Source organism: Leopardus geoffroyi, chromosome A2 (assembly GCF_018350155.1).
Source record: "Leopardus geoffroyi isolate Oge1 chromosome A2, O.geoffroyi_Oge1_pat1.0, whole genome shotgun sequence".
In the NCBI taxonomy this organism is placed as follows: Eukaryota; Metazoa; Chordata; class Mammalia; order Carnivora; family Felidae; genus Leopardus; species Leopardus geoffroyi.
The window spans coordinates 154355973-154373351 of NC_059331.1; the positions used below are offsets into that span (position 1 = coordinate 154355973).

General features: G+C 45.7%; 1 protein-coding gene across 1 annotated transcript in view; it reads right to left on the reverse strand.

Annotated features, from left to right (window-relative positions):
- ZC3HAV1 (zinc finger CCCH-type containing, antiviral 1) overlaps positions 1-17379 on the reverse strand; it is a 62864-nt gene that overhangs the window by 33365 nt on the left and 12120 nt on the right. Inside the window, exons 2-5 of the mRNA XM_045495823.1 lie at positions 11589-11724; positions 6014-6266; positions 1332-2468; positions 788-886 (exon numbers count right to left, since the gene is read on the reverse strand). Coding sequence (XP_045351779.1) covers positions 788-886; positions 1332-2468; positions 6014-6266; positions 11589-11724 — 1625 coding nt within the window. The remainder of the gene's footprint in view (positions 1-787; positions 887-1331; positions 2469-6013; positions 6267-11588; positions 11725-17379) is intronic.

Here is a 17379-nt window from a genome sequence, read left to right on the forward strand (position 1 = left end):
TAATTAAAAATGAAGAAAAAAATTAAAAACTTGATTTTGAGAACACAGGGCAGCATCTTCCTTTTCCGACACAGGTCAGTGAGTCTAAGACCACTCAGGGGTCAAGCAGAGGAGATCCAGTGTGATGCACACATCTGGGGCTGAGCCATGAAAGGGAGAAAGTGGTAGGACGCTGAGGGGACAGCCAATTGTCCCAGGCACTGTTCCATGGGAAGCCTGGTGGGAGGGCACAGTGACCGGGTGTGGCTCCTTGGCTGGAGGGCACACAGTGTGTGGCATGCAGACTCAGGCCATGTGTGAGGATCAACTGGGACAAGCCCACGGCCCAGAAGAGAGACAACGCCTCAATGGCAGGACATGAGCTGTGAAAATGCGTCGGCCAGGAGACCTTTATTTCTGGGGATTTGTTTTTTGTTTGTTTGCTTTTAGTAGATGACAAGATGGGTCTCTGACTAACTAGAATATTTTACGTAAAGCCGAATTACAAAAAGAAAAAGTCTATCACGCAGGGGTGGAGAACCCAGGCTGGCTGGGCAGTTTAGGGTCAAAACCCAACTTGGCTAGTTACGTATGTGAGGTCTTAACCTCTCTGTGCCTCTAGTTGCCACATCTGTAAAATGGGTTAACAACAGAACCTACTATTAGGGCTGACGTGAAGTTCAAAGATGATGGACCATCATCAGGTATATGTTGACCATGCACCTAACATACACTAAAAGCTCAGTAAATGTTGGCCGTATTACTACTAATAAAGCTTCTGCTTCTAGAAAGTCTTTAAGTAACTCACCAAGGTGACAACCTTTACACAGATAGTCAAGACAAATTTCCTGTGGGCCACAGTCATCCATCCTGGAAGAGCTGGTATTCTCAACGTCAGATGCAGAATCTATAAAACAAAAGAGAATGCACGTATGCTGATCTCGGTGTTTAAACCCAAAATCAAGACACCTGACCTCACAATGGGAAAGAGTATCTGTAACTAGGACCACGTTCGAGAAAATTCTAGATTCATGTGTTGCTCATGAGAGCCTAGACAGCCCCTCCGTAAAAGCAAACATGAACATTTGGGTCATGTGAGAGTGATGCTTAAAAATAACCAAAAATAAACCAGGGCCAAACTAGTCCTGTTCTCAGTAAATGAGGCGGCTTATTCCACACGATACTACTGGGTGGTCCTTCAACCTTCATGTCAGTCTCCTCAGCAGTAACACCCCTTCACCTAACCCTCTGACTCTACGTCCTTTAGTATCTACTGGGGAACATCCAAAGAGAAGCCACCGGCCTGCTGCAGACACAAGTCATGGGGTCCCCTTTGTCCTTCAGTGACTTACACAGATCACAGCTTGGACCTACAAGGTCACCGGCAGGGCCAGCAGAGATCTGGGCAGAGTTAGGACCATGGGTTGCATAGGCTGCAGCTCTGTTGCTTGAGAAGGATGTAGAAGGTGGCACCTTGGGCAGAGTGCTGACTTGTGTGGGGGCAGGGGTCTCCTGAGGAGTTGGCAGGACTTGGGCTCCCAGACCCGGACTTCCAAAGTACAACACGTTTTTATCCCCTCTGCAGGTCAATGTGAAGCCAAAACCAGCGGCACCAGTTTTATTTACATCAGTGGTTTCGTCCGCCACTTGACTAGAGCCATTTGGTGTGCTGTGGATGGATTTACCAGGCCAAACTGTCTTCTCACTGTGGTTACTGTTCACAGAGGCCGCTGCTGGATCAGCGCCATCTGTAATCTTGCCAGTGGTCTGGAGACCACCATGAGTAGTTCCGGTGTCCTGATTCCTAGGTAACGATTTTTCTCTCTGTCCGCTGGTTGTGGTTTTGTAATTTAGACAACTTGTGGAAGCTCCATCTGTGGCCGCTCCATCAACATTATTATCGAAAAGCGAGAAATACTGGACATTTTGATTCCCGCTTCTGCCCTTGGCATTCGTGCCATCTGTGGAAAGCATCCCCGCGCTCTTTCTGGTGGTTGTGGTTTCAGGTGTCTGTGGAGAACCCAGAGGGCAGCCAGAGGCAGCCTGACTCTGAGCAAACAAACTCCCTCTCCCGGTGCCTTTGTCATTCAGCCAGGACGCAGGGCCCCTCCGGTTGGAAGCTGGCACTGGGTCAGAAGGGAGGGAAGTGCTGCCTTGATTCCCGAAAAAGAGATCCTCTGGACCGCCATTCTCTGAAAACCGCTGGCTTCTTTCCATGTGACCTGTTCCTCCAAGATGATCAACCTTAGGCGAGACCGGGGAAGGCTGAGGGCAATCTTGACTTCCCAAATGCATGAACTTGTGGGCCAGCTCCCCTACGGGCATGTCATCCAGGGGAGGCCTGTGGCCGATTTGATCTGAACTGGGGGTGCTGGACTTCTGAGTAGAAGCGGAAGCAGGTGGGAGAAATTCTGGACCGCCCTGAAACGATCGTTCTCTGCTCTTGCTTCTCCCTCTGTATGCCACATCTCTACGATGGGAGCAAGGAGCTAAAAAGAAAAACACAAGGAAAATTAGCCTTAACAGGACTAGGCTCTCGCTACGGTTCTTCCTCAGCTTTCCCAAATTTGCTACCCAAGCTCTATTAAATTACTTGTCCCAATCTGGTGTGTAAAAATCTGGAGCAGCATGTCAAGAGGACGAAGGAATCTGCTCTTGTGCTAGTGAGAAATACCACCCCATGGCCTCAGATAAGAGTCAGAGTGAACCTGGCTTTTCTCGACTTCTCTCTTGAGACCCAGATATGAGCCCTAAGCCCCCACACTCATAGGTGGGGCTGTCCACTGTGCTCTGGTTCAAGCCAACAGTCAACCGCTATGGCAGACGGAGAGACCAACTAGTTCAAGTCAGGGAGGATTTTTCAACTCATTTAGATTTTGCCCATATTGTGATGAAGGTTCCCCAACAAATTAGGGGATTCACAAAATTTTCCAGAGCTTTTGCCCGCTTGGGATTCTCTCTCTCCCTCTTTCTCTCAAAATAAATAAATAAAAACTTAAAAAAAAAAAAAAAAACATTTAAAGAAAATAACTGGTGTGTGAGCTGTGTCCTTCGGGAAGGTGTGCATGTGTGATAGGTGTCGTATGGAGTATGTGTGTATGATGTGATCGTACGTGTGCTTGTGTGTGGTATGCACGTATGTGCATGGTGTGTTGTGTGTGCATGAGTGTGATATATGAGCTACTGTGGGGGGAGGAAGGGGAGGAAGAGGTCCTTTTCTTCAAATTTCAGAGGGCAGCAGGAATAGTAAAAGCAAACAGCCTTCTCCTGCCAACAAAATAGTTAATTAAGTAAATTAACCGGGGCGGATAATAAAGATCTCTCTCACACACACTGAATTTATACTGGGAAACTACACCAGGAAACGTCCTTCCAAGTGTTCCCCTGTTCAGAGAGCGCTGTGATGTGGGAGAAAAAACACCAGATGTGGGGCCAGAACACCTAAACTCTGCGCCCCTGTCTAGCAGCGTGAGGCCTTGAACGCATCACTTTTATTTACTCACAGTAAAAACGATTTAAGACTGCTTGCAATAAAAGTCATCTAGAATGTTTTAGCCTCGGTCTCCTTACCAATTAAGGCTAATAACATTCCTGCCTTTCTTTATAGCTTTGCTGTCAGGAACAATAAGGAGATATTTTGGGTGAAAATGCCTGGTTGATTATAAAGCATTTCTCGAATATAAGGAGGTGTTATTGTTTATTATGGATCATAGAATCTTAGAATTATGTATTCTATTTGTTTTATAAAATTCATGCCTTTCACAGCCATTTCACCAAGGCATAAAAAAATTACAAGTGTGAATATCATCAGACAATGTGAAAATGCTCAAGAAAGAGAACTGATCAGGGCACCTGGCTGGCTCAGTCAGTTAAGCATCTGACTCTTAATTTTGGCTCAGGTCATGATCTCACAGGTTCGCGGGTTCAAGCCCTGCGTTGGGCTCTGCGTTGATGGCGCACAGCTTTCTTGGGATTCTCTCTCTCCCTCTCTCTGCCCCTCTCCCACTCACACGCACATGCTCTTTCTCTTAAAATAAGATTAAACATTTTAAAAATCTCAAAAAAGAAAGGAATGGAACTGACCACTTCCCACACGTCGGAATGGCTAACAACCTAAAAACAGAGAATAACAAGTATTCAGGTATTGGTGAGGAGGTGGGGAAACTGGACCCCTCGTGTATTCCTGCTGGCAAGAGAAAATCGGCGCGGCTGCTATGGAAAATGGGATGACGGTTCCTCACACAATTAAACATAGAATTACCGTGTGATGGTAATTCTCCACACCCAGCTGCCTACCCAAAAGAATGGAAAGCCAGGTCTCAAGCAGGCATCTGTGCACCCGTATTTCACAGCAGCATTATTCACAACAGCTAACGGTGGAAGCAACTCAAGGACCCAGCCATGGATGAACGGATACACAAACTGAGGCATACATACAGCGGACTATTATGCAAAGTGAAATAAGCCAGTGTCACAAAAAGACAATTCCTGTGTGATTCTACTTATATTTGGTACCCAGAGTCGTCCTATTCATAGAAACAGAAAGTAGAACGGGGGTTGCCAGGGGCTGGGGGGGAAGAGGGAATGAGGTGTTTGTTTCATAGGCATAGAGTTTCAGTTCTGCAAGATGAAGGGAGTTTTAGAGATCGGCTGCAAAACAATGCGAATGTACTCAATGCCACTGAACACTTAATAATGGTCTGGGTGGGGGGCGCCTGGGTGGCTCAGTCAGTTGGGTGGCCAACTTCGGCTCAAGTCATGATCTCGCAGTCCGTGAGTTCGAGCCCCGCGTCAGGGTCTGTGCTGACAGCTCAGAGCCTGGAGCCTGTTTCAGACTCTGTGTCTCCCTCTCTCTGACCCTCCCCCGTTCATGGTCTGTCTCTCTGTCTCAAAAATAAAATAAACATTTAAAAAAAAAAAAATTTAAAAAAAAAAGGTCTGGGCGGGAGACGCCTGGGTGGCTCAGTTGCTTAAGCATCCGACTCTTGATACTGGCTCAGATCAGGGTCTCGAAGTCGTGAGATAGAGCCCAAGTCAGGCTCTGTGCTCACAGATCATGGAGCCTGCTTGGGATTTTCTGTCTCCCTCTCTCTCTCTGCTGCTCCCCCACTCGTTCTCACTCGCTCTCTCTGTCTCTCTCAAATAAATAAACATTGAAGAAAAAAAATAACAAAAATAAAAACTAAAAATAAATACATTTTTCCAGAAATAGTATTGAGGACTGTAATGAAATTGCATATAGTTTTGCATTAATGCTAGATTTCCTGCATTAATTGTATTGTGGTTATGGAAGACAGTAGAGTGGCCCGGTTTTGAGGAAGTGTGTGCTGATATATTTAGGTGTGAAGGTTCCTGATGACCGCATACCTCAAATGCTCTAACCACAAAATTGTTATATGTGTGTGTCGGCGTTGATATATCGAGACAAAGGGATAGAATAATTGTCACGGAATATTTTTGGGACAAAATGTTAACAAGTGGTGAAACTAACAAAAAAATTTGTCTTCCTCCCTTAAAAAAAAAGCTTTATCAATTAGCTTTTAAAACTCCTTTTTTAAAGTTTATTTATTCTGAGAGAGAGAGAGAGAGAGAGAGAGAGAGAGAGAGAAAGACAGCGGGAGCAGGGGAGGGGCAGAGAGAAAGAGAGACAGAGAATCCTAAGCCTCAGAGGCCAATGCAGGGCTCAAACTTGCGTACCATGAGATCATGAGCTGAAACCAAGAGTCAGACACTTCACCAACTAAGCCACCCAGGCGCCCCACCAATTACCTTTTAGAAAAACAATAAACATTTTAACAAATCAGGAGGGGGGGGGTGGTGGGTGGATAGTGGTTAGCATGAAAATCAAATTGCAAAATTGCACATATGCTATGATTATAATTATGCAAAAATTATGTATACATGTAGACAAGTCCTGAAAGGGAAAACAGTCTTACACGGGGAGATAGAATGATTATAGGTAAAGTTACACTTTCCTTGTGATTTCTGCTTATTTCCGTTTCTTCTGCAAATGGAAAAGTAGAAACGCATTTACCTTTGCCCCTGGGGTGTTTCTTTCGGCCGTGCTTGCTGTTGCAGATATCCTGGATGTTCTGAACCACGCTGGGGCTCAGCCCGTGCTCCCTCATGATGGCCAGCACCCTCCTATCCATCAGGTTATGGGACCTGAGGCAGTTGGCATAACCGCAAATCCCTCGAGTAAAGTGCTCGCAGATGTGGAGTCTTTCGCATGATGGATGCTGGTCACAAATAACTTTTCGACCCTCTCCCTTATAATTTTTGCATATCTGCAGAGAGAGAAACAAGAGCCTGAGACGATAACACCTTGCCTCATCTGCCACACATTCATGAAGAAAAGCCTAAGTATGCAAAAATGTTGGAAGCAAGCAGGCATACACCAAAGGAGAGAATGCACGCGTCTTCCACAATCTACGATGAGTTGTATTCTACTGATGATTTATTTGGGGTAGAAGAGGCCTGCAAACTAACGAAAAGAAACAGGAATTTAATAACCTTTTCGAAGAATCAAAATAAGATGGCCGGCCACAGGTAGGACCAAACAGGACCCAAAGGGAGCCCTCCGTCACAAAGGAACCCCAAAGAGGAAGGCTATCAAGTCTTTCTGCAGTTAAAAAGACACGTGGATCTGGGGCACCTAGGGGGTTCAGCTGGTTAAGCATCCGACTCTTGATTTCGGGTCAGGTCATGATCTCAACTGTCCATGACTCTGAGCCCCATATCGGGCTCTGCGCTGGCAGCTCAGAGCTTGCTTGGGATTCTCTCTCTTCCTCCCTCTCTCTGCCCCTCCCCCACTCACGTACACGCTCGCTCTCTCGCTCTCTTTCTCTCTCTCTCTCTCTCAAAAGAAATAAATTAAAAAATCAAAAAGACACGTGAGTCTTACAACTGTTGTCTCTACTAGATAGAACGTGGCAAAGTTCCTCAAAAGGGCAAGTAAAGAAGGTAATTTTTATATTTCTTTTTTTTTTCTTTGAGAGTTAGGCAGAAATGAGCTGGGGAGAGACAGAAAGGGGGGGAGACCCAGATTCTGAAGCAGGCTCCAGGCTCTGAGCTGCCAGCACAGAGCCCCACATGGGGCTTGAATTTGTGAACCAGCAAGATGGCGACCTGGGCCAAAGTTGGGCGCTCAACCGACTGAGCCACCCAGGTGCCCCTATATTTCTATGTAAGTAGAAATATCTACACATCTAGCTCTGCAGACATGTAGTTCCTACTGAAAAGAGGGCGTAAGGGCTTCTTACTGAAATACTGTCATGGGGGCCAGACCATATGATGCAGGACTGCAAGACGCGGATTTAAAAGTCCGCAGCCCAGGGTGCCTGGGTGGCTCAGTCAGTTAAGCGTCCGACTTCAGCTCAGGTCATGATCTCTCGGCCCGTGAGTTCGAGCCCCGCGTCGGGCTCTGTGCTGACAGCTCAGAACCTGGAGCCTGTTTCAGATTCTGTGTCTCCCTCTCTCTGCCCCTCCCCTGTTCATGCTCTGTCTCTCTCTGTCTCAAAAATAAATAAACGTTAAAAAAAAATTTTTTTTGATAAAAAATAGAAAAACAAAAAAATAAAAGTCTGCAGCCCTACAACTGGCTAAGTGACTTCACCTGAATTACTTACTCCCCAGCCTGTTTCCTTTGCTGTGAAGGAGGAAAATACTTGCTCTCTCCACCTAACCCAAGATGTTGAGCAGATTAAATAATCAAATACGCAAATGTGCCGTGCAAAATATAAAATGGGCTACAGATGTTTGAATCATTACATAAAGAACCCTAAGGATGAAAACATTTATCAATGGTTCCAAGAGACTGAGCAAACCACCTCACTGGTTGACTGATTTATCTGGGCACAGAGACATGAGATTCAGACTCTAGCCAACAACTTAAGTACGTAAGACAACTTCGGAGACCTGATTCAAACAGGTATCATTGCTATAGAGCCTATGATCCAGATTCCAGACTCTACACCATCTGTGCTCCAGGTATGGTCCCTGGATGGGCAGCATTAATTCCACCTGGAAACTTACATGCAAATCCTCAGACACTTCCCCATATCTACGGTCAGAGTCACCGGAGGTGGGGCCAGCACTCTGGCTTAACAAACCCTCCAGGCAATTCCGACGCTCCGCTAAAGCTTGAGAACCAGTGTCCTTGAGGCTTGGGCAGAAAAACCATCAGCAACTTCACAAATGCCACTTTGGCTAACAATCCTATGATGGTCCTAATGAGTAAGTTAAGAATGCTCTTGCCTTTATTAGTCCAGAACAAATGACAACATGTCTTCCTTTCATAAGTACATTGTAATTTTACAAGCTTATATATCAGGAAGTCAGGTTTGCCGGATGCTTTCATGTTCTCACAGGTCAAGGCAAAGTGACAAAGTGTGAATATTTTAAGGTTTTTAGGACAGGAGTGTGTCTTGTCCATTGCTGCCTCCAAGATTTAACTCAGTGCCTACCACTTGCAGGCGCGCCTAAATGTTAGCAAAACAGCAAATGAAGCAAGATCCAGGAGGATTAAATGCCTTGTCCGAGATCACACAAGTAGTTGGTGGCAGAGTCAGGACTTTGAGAGACATGGAAGGACCATTGTTGACCAACTATTCCTTGCACTCGCTGAACTCTAGCTGATTCCTTCCTGCTGGACCCCTATGACAATATTCCACCCTACTCACCCACACCAGAACACTCCGGTAGGGACTCTCTTGCCCAACGTTTTCGAACACACACTCATGCTACCAAGGCTCTCCATCGATTTTCCACTACAGGACCCAGCCCCTCAGACATCTAGTCCAGGAAACAGGGCAGTCTCTCCGTCTGCAACCTCAGCCCTGACGAATGGCAAATGGCAATTAACTTCATTAGCCGTGAGCCTCCCAGCCCATTAATCATGGGTACTAAATTCTTAAAAGGGAAAGGTGTCCGTGCCTCCTTCTCTGGACTGTGTGATAAACGATGACAAGAGCATTCTTCTAGGAGGACTTTCATAGGCTTTTGTCAATGGGCTCTTCTGGGATCTCTCAGCAACAGCACCTTCTAGTAGGTTCTTAATTGTTGGCCTCCTCCCTAGAGAATGGAAAAGGTGCCACTGCCCTTATTCTCCAAGGACTTGATATAAAAAGTCCTTGGTGACTTTGGGAGAACTGAAGCAGAGATCAGATCTACTGAGTGACCTTCCCAAACCCCCAACTTTAACACAAGACTAAGGGTGGACCATGAGTCAATGCTCTTCTCAAGCATCCTAACAAGCCTTCATTCATTGTTCCATCACATGAAAGGAAAAGGGAGGGATGCCCCTGTTCATCAATGGGACCTTTAATGAGGTTGGCGTATAAGGTACTTTCCCCATGCTAGTAGTCTTGGGGGGCTGGGCTGACACGTAGGCCAAAGACCATAGATATCTCAAGACAAGATCTCTAAACCTTGGGCTCCTGGAAACGCAGAGAGAGACAAATCCAAGTATCCAGGTGAAAGAATGCATGTGGCAGGGAGAGAAAATGGGGAATATTTTTCTCCCCTCATCCCGCTCCCCAAACATTTTTATAGAGTGCTTTGCATTCCTATCTTTCTTGAGCTCAGTGGTCAACTCAAAATCACCCCTCTTGTCATAAGCTTTTTCTTCCCTTAGGGAAACACATGAACTTAGAATCCAAAAATGCTTAACCTTCATGGGGCACCTGGGTGGCTCAGTCGTTAAGTGCCTGACTTGGACTCAGGTCATGATGTCAGAGTTTGTGAGTTCGAGCCCCATGTAGGGCTCTATGCTGACAGCTCAGAGCCTGGAGCCTGCTTCGGATTCTGTGTCTCCCTCTCTCTCTCTTCCCCTCCCCTGCACTCGTATTCTCTCTCTCTCTCTCTCTCTCTCTCTCTCTCAAAAATAAATAAACATTTAAAAAAAAAAGTTTAACCTTCCAAAGGACCCTAATAGCTATCTTGTCTTATATATAAAGCACATTTGCATTCTAATCTTGCTTATCTTATCTCCGCCCCTTCCATCCATTCTACATGGGTCCTTTCATTATTGTTCTGTGCTTCTCTTCCAGCGTGAGGGTAACATCTCTGCTCGAGGACTCTTCTCAGGCCAGGTACCATTCTTTAAACACCATCCTCCAATTTTCAAGTCAATATTCCTACATGGATGAGACTGCCATTAACTATCTGCCATTGTCCCTCTCTTTCTTCTGGTAACAGAAGCTTCCAAGTTTTAGATGCACACATGGTTACCTATCCAGAAACTACATTTCCCAGCCTTCCTTTCAGCTAAGTGTGACCATGTGATAAGCTCTGGCCAATAAGATGGGAGCAGATGTGCTGTATACAATGTCCAGGTCACGTCTTCTAAAAAGGAAACTGTCTTCCACTTATTTCCTCTTTACATCCCTGCTGGTAGGAAAATGGTAACAATAAGAACAGCCTCACTGTACCTGGAGATGGAAGCCACATGTTGAAAGAAAAGAGAGGTTTACCTACTGGCCTGAGTCCCTGAATGACATCGTGGAATCCAGCTGCCCGACCCCTCCACTGGCTACCTGCCTACCTACATCTAGGCAAGACGAAAAATCAGCAAACTTTTTCTGTAAAGGACCGGATGGTAAATGTTTTAGGCTTTGCAAGCCATTTGGTCTCTGTTGCAACTACTCAGCTTACTATTGCGTTAAGAAAGCAGGAATGGGGGCGCCTGGGTGGCGCAGTCGGTTAAGCGTCCGACTTCAGCCAGGTCACGATCTCGCGGTCCGCGAGTTTGAGCCCCGCGTCGGGCTCTGGGCTGATGGCTCAGAGCCTGGAGCCTGTTTCCGATTCTGTGTCTCCCTCTCTCTCTGCCCCTCCCCCGTTCATGCTCTGTCTCTCTCTGTCCCAAAAATAAATAAACGTTGAAAAAAAAAAAAAAATTTAAAAAAAGAAAGCAGGAATGGACAATATGCAAATGAATGAGTGTGGCTATTTCCAATAAAACTTTATTTATAAAACCAGGTAGCAGGCCATATTTGCCCCATGGGCCATAGTTTGATAGCCTTGGATCTAGACTATCAAGTGAGAGAGAAATAAAATTACATTTTATTTGTGGGGCGCCTGGGTGGCTCGTTCGGTTGAGTGTCCTATGCTTGATTTTGGCTCAGGTCATGATCTCACAGTTCTTGCATTCGAGTCCTGCATCAGGCTCTGTGCTGACAGCTCGGAACCTGTTTGGGATTCTCTCTCTCCCTTTCTCTCTGCCCCTCCCCTGCTCTCTCTCTAAATAAATAAGTTTCAAAAATTCTATTTTATCTGGATCAGTACATTTTGAGGTCTCTGGTACAAAAGTGCTGCCTGTACCCTCAACCAATGTAATATACCCTGTCATCTTCCAAAACCTCGATTCAAAGCCCACCTCCTTCCAGGAAGCTATCCGGATGTAAAGCGTCAACTATTCTTACTACTGCATCTTCAGATCACTTCGCATAGGAAGGAAATTTCTGGAATCTTTGGGTCACTCAGCAATGGCCACCTGTTGACTGCCATCTGTAGAGCCTGGTGGGAACTTTGAGTCATTGTGTTTCAACACATCCATGACACGACACTGCCAATATTCTCTCTGCTGCTGAAACGAAGGAATCATAACTCACCTCCGGCATAAAAAAGGGGTCACTTTGGACGAGGAGCACTGCTAATTCCTCTTTGTTCAGTCCAGAGAGCTCATGATTTTTCAGGACCTTGAAGTTCTCTTCCGAGAGAACCTCGTGAGAATATTTGCACAGATTCCTGGAAGAAAACGATAATTGTCAGTGTCTCCCCTTCACAGAAGTTAAGAAAAACAGATCATCCAGAGAACTTTCAGTTATCAATGTCCACATCCCTTGGTTACTAATTCTACCTAAAGAATACACTTTAAAAATATAAATGGATGGGGCACCTGGGTGGCTCCATCAGTTAAGCTTCAGACTCTTGATTTCGTCTCTCTCTGCCTCTCTCTCCCAAAAATAAATAAATAAACTTTTAAAAAAAGTCAACGGGAAAAGAGGTTCCATTTATCAAATATTTTAATGGTACACAATTATTCATCGCTTTATTTCTCATGTCTTATATACCGATGCATACCTTTATGATTTGTGTGACTGCAAAGTAATGGAAGAAGCTCTTAGCTGTAGGTGTCAAACGACTCTACAGAAGAAGAGGCAGAAATCCCCTTCACTCTAAGGCACTGATGATCTACGTCCACACTGTCCAAGAGGACACACTCATGACGATGGAACTGTTCTAGAACCTGAGCTTTCCAAATACGGCCACTGAGAACTTGAAACATAGCTAGTGAGACTCAGGAACTACATTTTCTATTTTACTTTATTTTAATTAATTTAAATTTGAGTAGCCACACGTGACTAGTGCCTACCATGTGGATGGCAGAGACTTAGGTTGCCGGTGTTAGAAGTGCACCGGGAGAATCAGCGTCACCATCGCCTGGGAGCCTGTCAGAAATTCAGAATTTCTGGCCCCGCCCCAGTTATAATGAATCAAAATCTGCCTTTCAACAGCATCCCCAAACGACTTAATGACATTAAAGCCCAAGAAGCACTGATCTAGAGCATTGAAAAACCCTGACAGCAATGTTGTTTTCATTAGACAAACATAATTTGACAGTTATCAGTGTCCCCATAACAAACTCATTCCACTTTTAACTTAAATACCAGTAACTATTGCCAAAGCCCTCAGATTTATGGTATTGGTAGTTACTAATATGACGGGAGGTTAATATTTTCTAGTTGGCACAACCATTATCAAATTGTCAGGCGGTTAGGTAATGGCCAGATTTTCACTATAAAAACAGCTACCTGGCTACAATTACCTTTGTACAAATAACCTTCCATCTTCTACGGTATTTTCCTGGGATTTACTCCTTTGGGAGTATTGCCTCAAAAGACACAGTAATTTTCTTGGCAGCTGGTGTTTCCTTTTGATCTACTGCTCTCCAGGAAACCTACCAGCAATCTGTGGCTTTGTCTATTTCCCTGCAAGCACATTAACAAGGAGTTTTATCACTTTTGCTACTTCAGTAGGCATGAAATAGACTTAGGCTTTTAATTTGCACTTTATTAACAAGGCTGAATATTCCCAAATGTTGTCTTGATGCTTATATTTCCTTACTTACTCCTTTCTTTCCTTCCTCCCTGTTTGTTCATCTCCTTTAACTGTTTACCTAGTGGAGAATGGTTACTGACCTACAGATTTATAATTGATCGTTGTATTTTTAAAAATTAATCTTTATCAGCCTTATTTATTTCAAATAGCTTTGCATTTTTTCCCTTTTTACCAAGAACTTTAAGGTGGTTGTTGCTGAATTGTTTTATGATCAGACCCTTCCAACCTGCCTTTCACAATTTTAATACTTGACTCTTGATTTTAGCTCAGGTCATGAGCTCATGGTTTGTGGGTTCAAGTCCCATATTGGGCTCCTCACTTAGCAAGGAATGTGCTCAGGATTCTCTCTCTCCCTCTCTCTCTGCCCTTACCCTGTGCTCTCTCTGCCTCTCAAAAATAAATAAACTTAAAAAAAAAAATCTTAAAGAGTAAAAGTCCGGGGTGAGTAGAGCATGTGACTCTTAATCTCAGGGTTCTGAGTATGAATGAGCCCCACATTGGGTGTAGAGATTACTTTAAAAAGTCACTTATTCAAATGCTGCTGTCTGTGTGTAAGGCATTTCTGAAACTCTCTCGAACTGCCTTCAGATCTAGCTATGGAATCTCCTTAAAAAAAAAAAAAAAAAAAAAAAAATCACAGAAATCACGGAATCAACGACTTGTGTCTGCTACCATCTGAGCTCTTAAAACCCAACCAGCCCTCCCACGCACTTTGCTTCTTCGAGAAGTCCAGCGCAGCTGGTCAGGCTCTGGTGACAGTCTCTATCCTAGCCATTTTCTCAGGCAGGCCCTTCTAGGTCTCTGGCGCCTCTTGATAAAGCTGACATCAGCTCTCTCAACTTGTTTGGGGGCTCTATGGTTTCAGGTAACTTCTCCCAGCCCTCAGCACCTGGGCTAAGGCCAGCCTAAGCCCTCAGCAACTGGGCTGAGACTTCACCTTATCACTCCTCCCACCCCCATGGGAGGGGGGGGAATGTGAACGGAATCTGTGGCTGGGAGGGCCCAGCCTCCAGCCCAGGCAGAAAGCCCCTCCATTACCAGATGAATGTGAGACTCATTAAGTATAAGGCTTCTCATTCTACAGGCCATTCTCATTAACGACCCTCGTGGTATGGAGCTGAAAATGACCTCGGTTGAAACAAACACCCCACAGCTAGAAGGTTCCGCTGGTCTGTCTCAGAGATACCTGACAACTGTTACTTCAAAGGAATTTAGAATCTTCACTTTCCTCTCAGCTCCAACCCAGATATCCTGAACACCGTGCCAAGACTATGTTCCCCTTTGTATGGCTAAATAAGGGTCATGGTAGAGGACAGAGCTCCTCTCCTGGTGACAGCGAGAGGCAGCCTTGGTCTAACCTGTCCTAGCTGAGGAGGAGTGGGGCACTTCCAAGGTCCCCAAAGTCAACAGTTCCTCTAAATAACTCAAGACCACCAGGCAGCCCAATGGGTCTGCCTGAAACCCGGAGTCAGTAGGCTTTTCCGAGCTCACCCACGACACTCCTGCCTGAAGGAAGAGCCCCAGCCAGCACATGCTGCCCTGGCCAGGTCCTTGCTGCGGCCTGAATGAAGGCTCAGTTTCACTCCTCATTTCTCTCCACCCTCAGGCAAACTGCTCATTCCTCCAGACTCATGACACTCACCTGCCACCCAGCTTCAGTCTGCAACATCTACGTCCAGCCTCTCTGACCTGCAGGCTCCTCCATGGGAGGCCCTACTCCATTTCCCCACATTCCCTAGATGTCTCCCAACTCCTCAGGGGCTTTCTCTTTGCCCTAATTTCAGCATGTTGGGTCAGCCTCGGGGGTGGGGCGGTTCAAGCTCACCTGTTTGGGAGTTAAGCCCAAGAATACAAAACCCAAGGTATATTGCACGTTTACTGAGGGACGGCAACTCTGCCTCTGTTATTTAATATAGTCACCACAATAATCCTATGAGGTAGTGGTTTACTTTTTACTTTGGGAGACTGAGGCTGGATAAAATGGGAAATCAAAGGTAACTCCAAAAAAGGAACCCCAATCTAAAAAAACAAAAAAACAAAAAAAACAAACCTAATCTGGTAAAAACAAAAACAGATTGAAACTTTTACAAACCCAAAAGGGGGGAAAAAAAAAAAGAAAGAAAGAAAGAAAGGAAAGGAAAGGAAAGGAAAGGAAAGGAAAGGAAAGGAAAGGAAAGGAAAGGAGAGGAAAGGAAAGGAAAGGAAAGTCATTCTGGCTTATTTAAACCGCTATTCCCCACTATTAAATGGAAAATCAAGAGTGGAGTAGAAGGAGAGAGAATGCACAGAAATCACATTAAGGACATCGCATGTAGCAAGGACACAAGAAACGATAGAAACTATTTCTTACAACTTGCATTGAGGAGACAATTTCAGCCGAACCGGTTGCAGTTAGAGCCGGATGGTGGTCATGTTTTAGGTTTCAGGTGGCAGAACCTTCCTTCCCACTTTGTGCTGACCACTCTGCCCCAGCTCCAGGGCCCTAATGTTGACCAGGAGGCTTAAGTGGGGAAAAAGAGTGAAAATCTGCCATGGCTTCCTCGGGTTCTCTAAGCCAGTGGTTCTCAAAGTGAGGTCCCCCCCCCCCACCAGCGTCACTGGAAGGTTGTCAGAAATGCAAATTCTCAGGTCCCATCCCAGACCTACTGGTTGAGTCTCAAACTCTTAGGGTGGGTCAGAGTCATCTAGAAGGTTTGTTAGAGGGGGAGCCTGGGTGGCTCGGTCGGTTAAGCGTCAGACTTCAGCTCAGGTCATGATCTCGTGGTTCGAGAGTTCAAGCCCCACGTTGGGCTCTGTACTGACAGCTGGGAGCTTTGGAGCCTACTTCAGATTCTCTGTCTCCTTCTCTCTCTGCCCCTCCCTCGCTTACATTCCCTCTCTCTCTCTCTCCCTCTCAAAAATAAGTAAGTAAACATTAAAAAAAAATTTTTAGAAGGTTTGTTAGAACACAGGTTGCTGGGCCCCACCCCGAGGTTGTGCTCCGTAGGTCTGCGCATGTCTAACAAGTGCCCAGGTACTAAAGCCACTTGCTGCTGCTGGCTGGCTGGGGACACTTGCCAGTAGAGGCTCCAGCTACCTTCTACAAAGGACAGGGGGGCCTGCAGAAGGCGGGGGCACGGCCACAGAGAGTCCCCACCTCCCAGCACAGAGATGAGCTCTCCCACAAACCATTATGAAGTGCTCAGAGGGAAAGCAAGTGTTGGCACAATTCTGCCTGTACTTGGAGCAGATAAACTTCAAACAGCGTGAGTTGGAGTGGGAGATGATAACTTTTTATAAAAAGGGCAAAGATGGCCTTGAAAGAGGCAGAATGGTCTCCGCTTCAGGGATCTCAGGCCAAAGCCTACAAACAAATGACCTTTTTTCACTTTTCCCTTCCAGCCGCAGAACAAAATGTTATTTTAACCCTGGCAATAAATCCTCCCCCGCACCTCAGATGAGGTCTGGGCGGCGGAGTGCCTCTCATCCCTGGCTACGCACAATCATCAACCAGGGAGTGTTCAGAAATACCTAAGCCAAACCCTCAGAGCCTGATTTAATTTGACAGGGGGTGGCAGGTGATTGTACCGTGCAGTCACAACTGAGAATTGTTAGTCGGACTAGTCAGATCAGAATCTAAGGGAGGTTCCTGAATTAGACGGTCACCTCCAAGCTCTGACGATTAGCGAGCTGGTAAACACAGGACAGGCCCTGGACTCAACAACCAAACCAACGGGAAAAACATACCAACCTAAGGGAGAGTCTTGTTTTTTGACAGTGATGTGTCTCCAAATACCCCTTCCCTTCTCCCACTAGCCCCCTCAGCTCCCCAACACCTTGTGGGGAGGGGCTGATAAAAAACAAAGATATAGTTGATTTGCATAGAAAACAGGAAATAGCTCATCGTGATGTAAACCAGGTGAAAAAGGAACCAGGATGTGTGAAAGATAAAATCTAGAGAACGCTGATCTAAAGAATAAAATGTCGCCCACCCATAAAAGCCCTAATGAAGTATTATTTCAAAGCCATGAGACTCCTGTTCGCTCTGTTTGTACAGCTGATGTTCAAGGTTAAGTTGCCATGTGACTAGAGGTAGGGATAGCTCAGTGAATCTGGAAGCCCTAGTAAGATGGCGGGGGAGAATCAGAGCAGACAAATAGAAAGCGCAGGAACAGGACAAGGGATGGTGTGGGGGAAGAGAAAGCATGGAGCTGAAGACAAGAACCGGCTTTAACCACAACTGTACTACCCGGAACACACAAGGTGCAAAGAAGAGAAGGTCGACTGACTGCTGCCACAGGG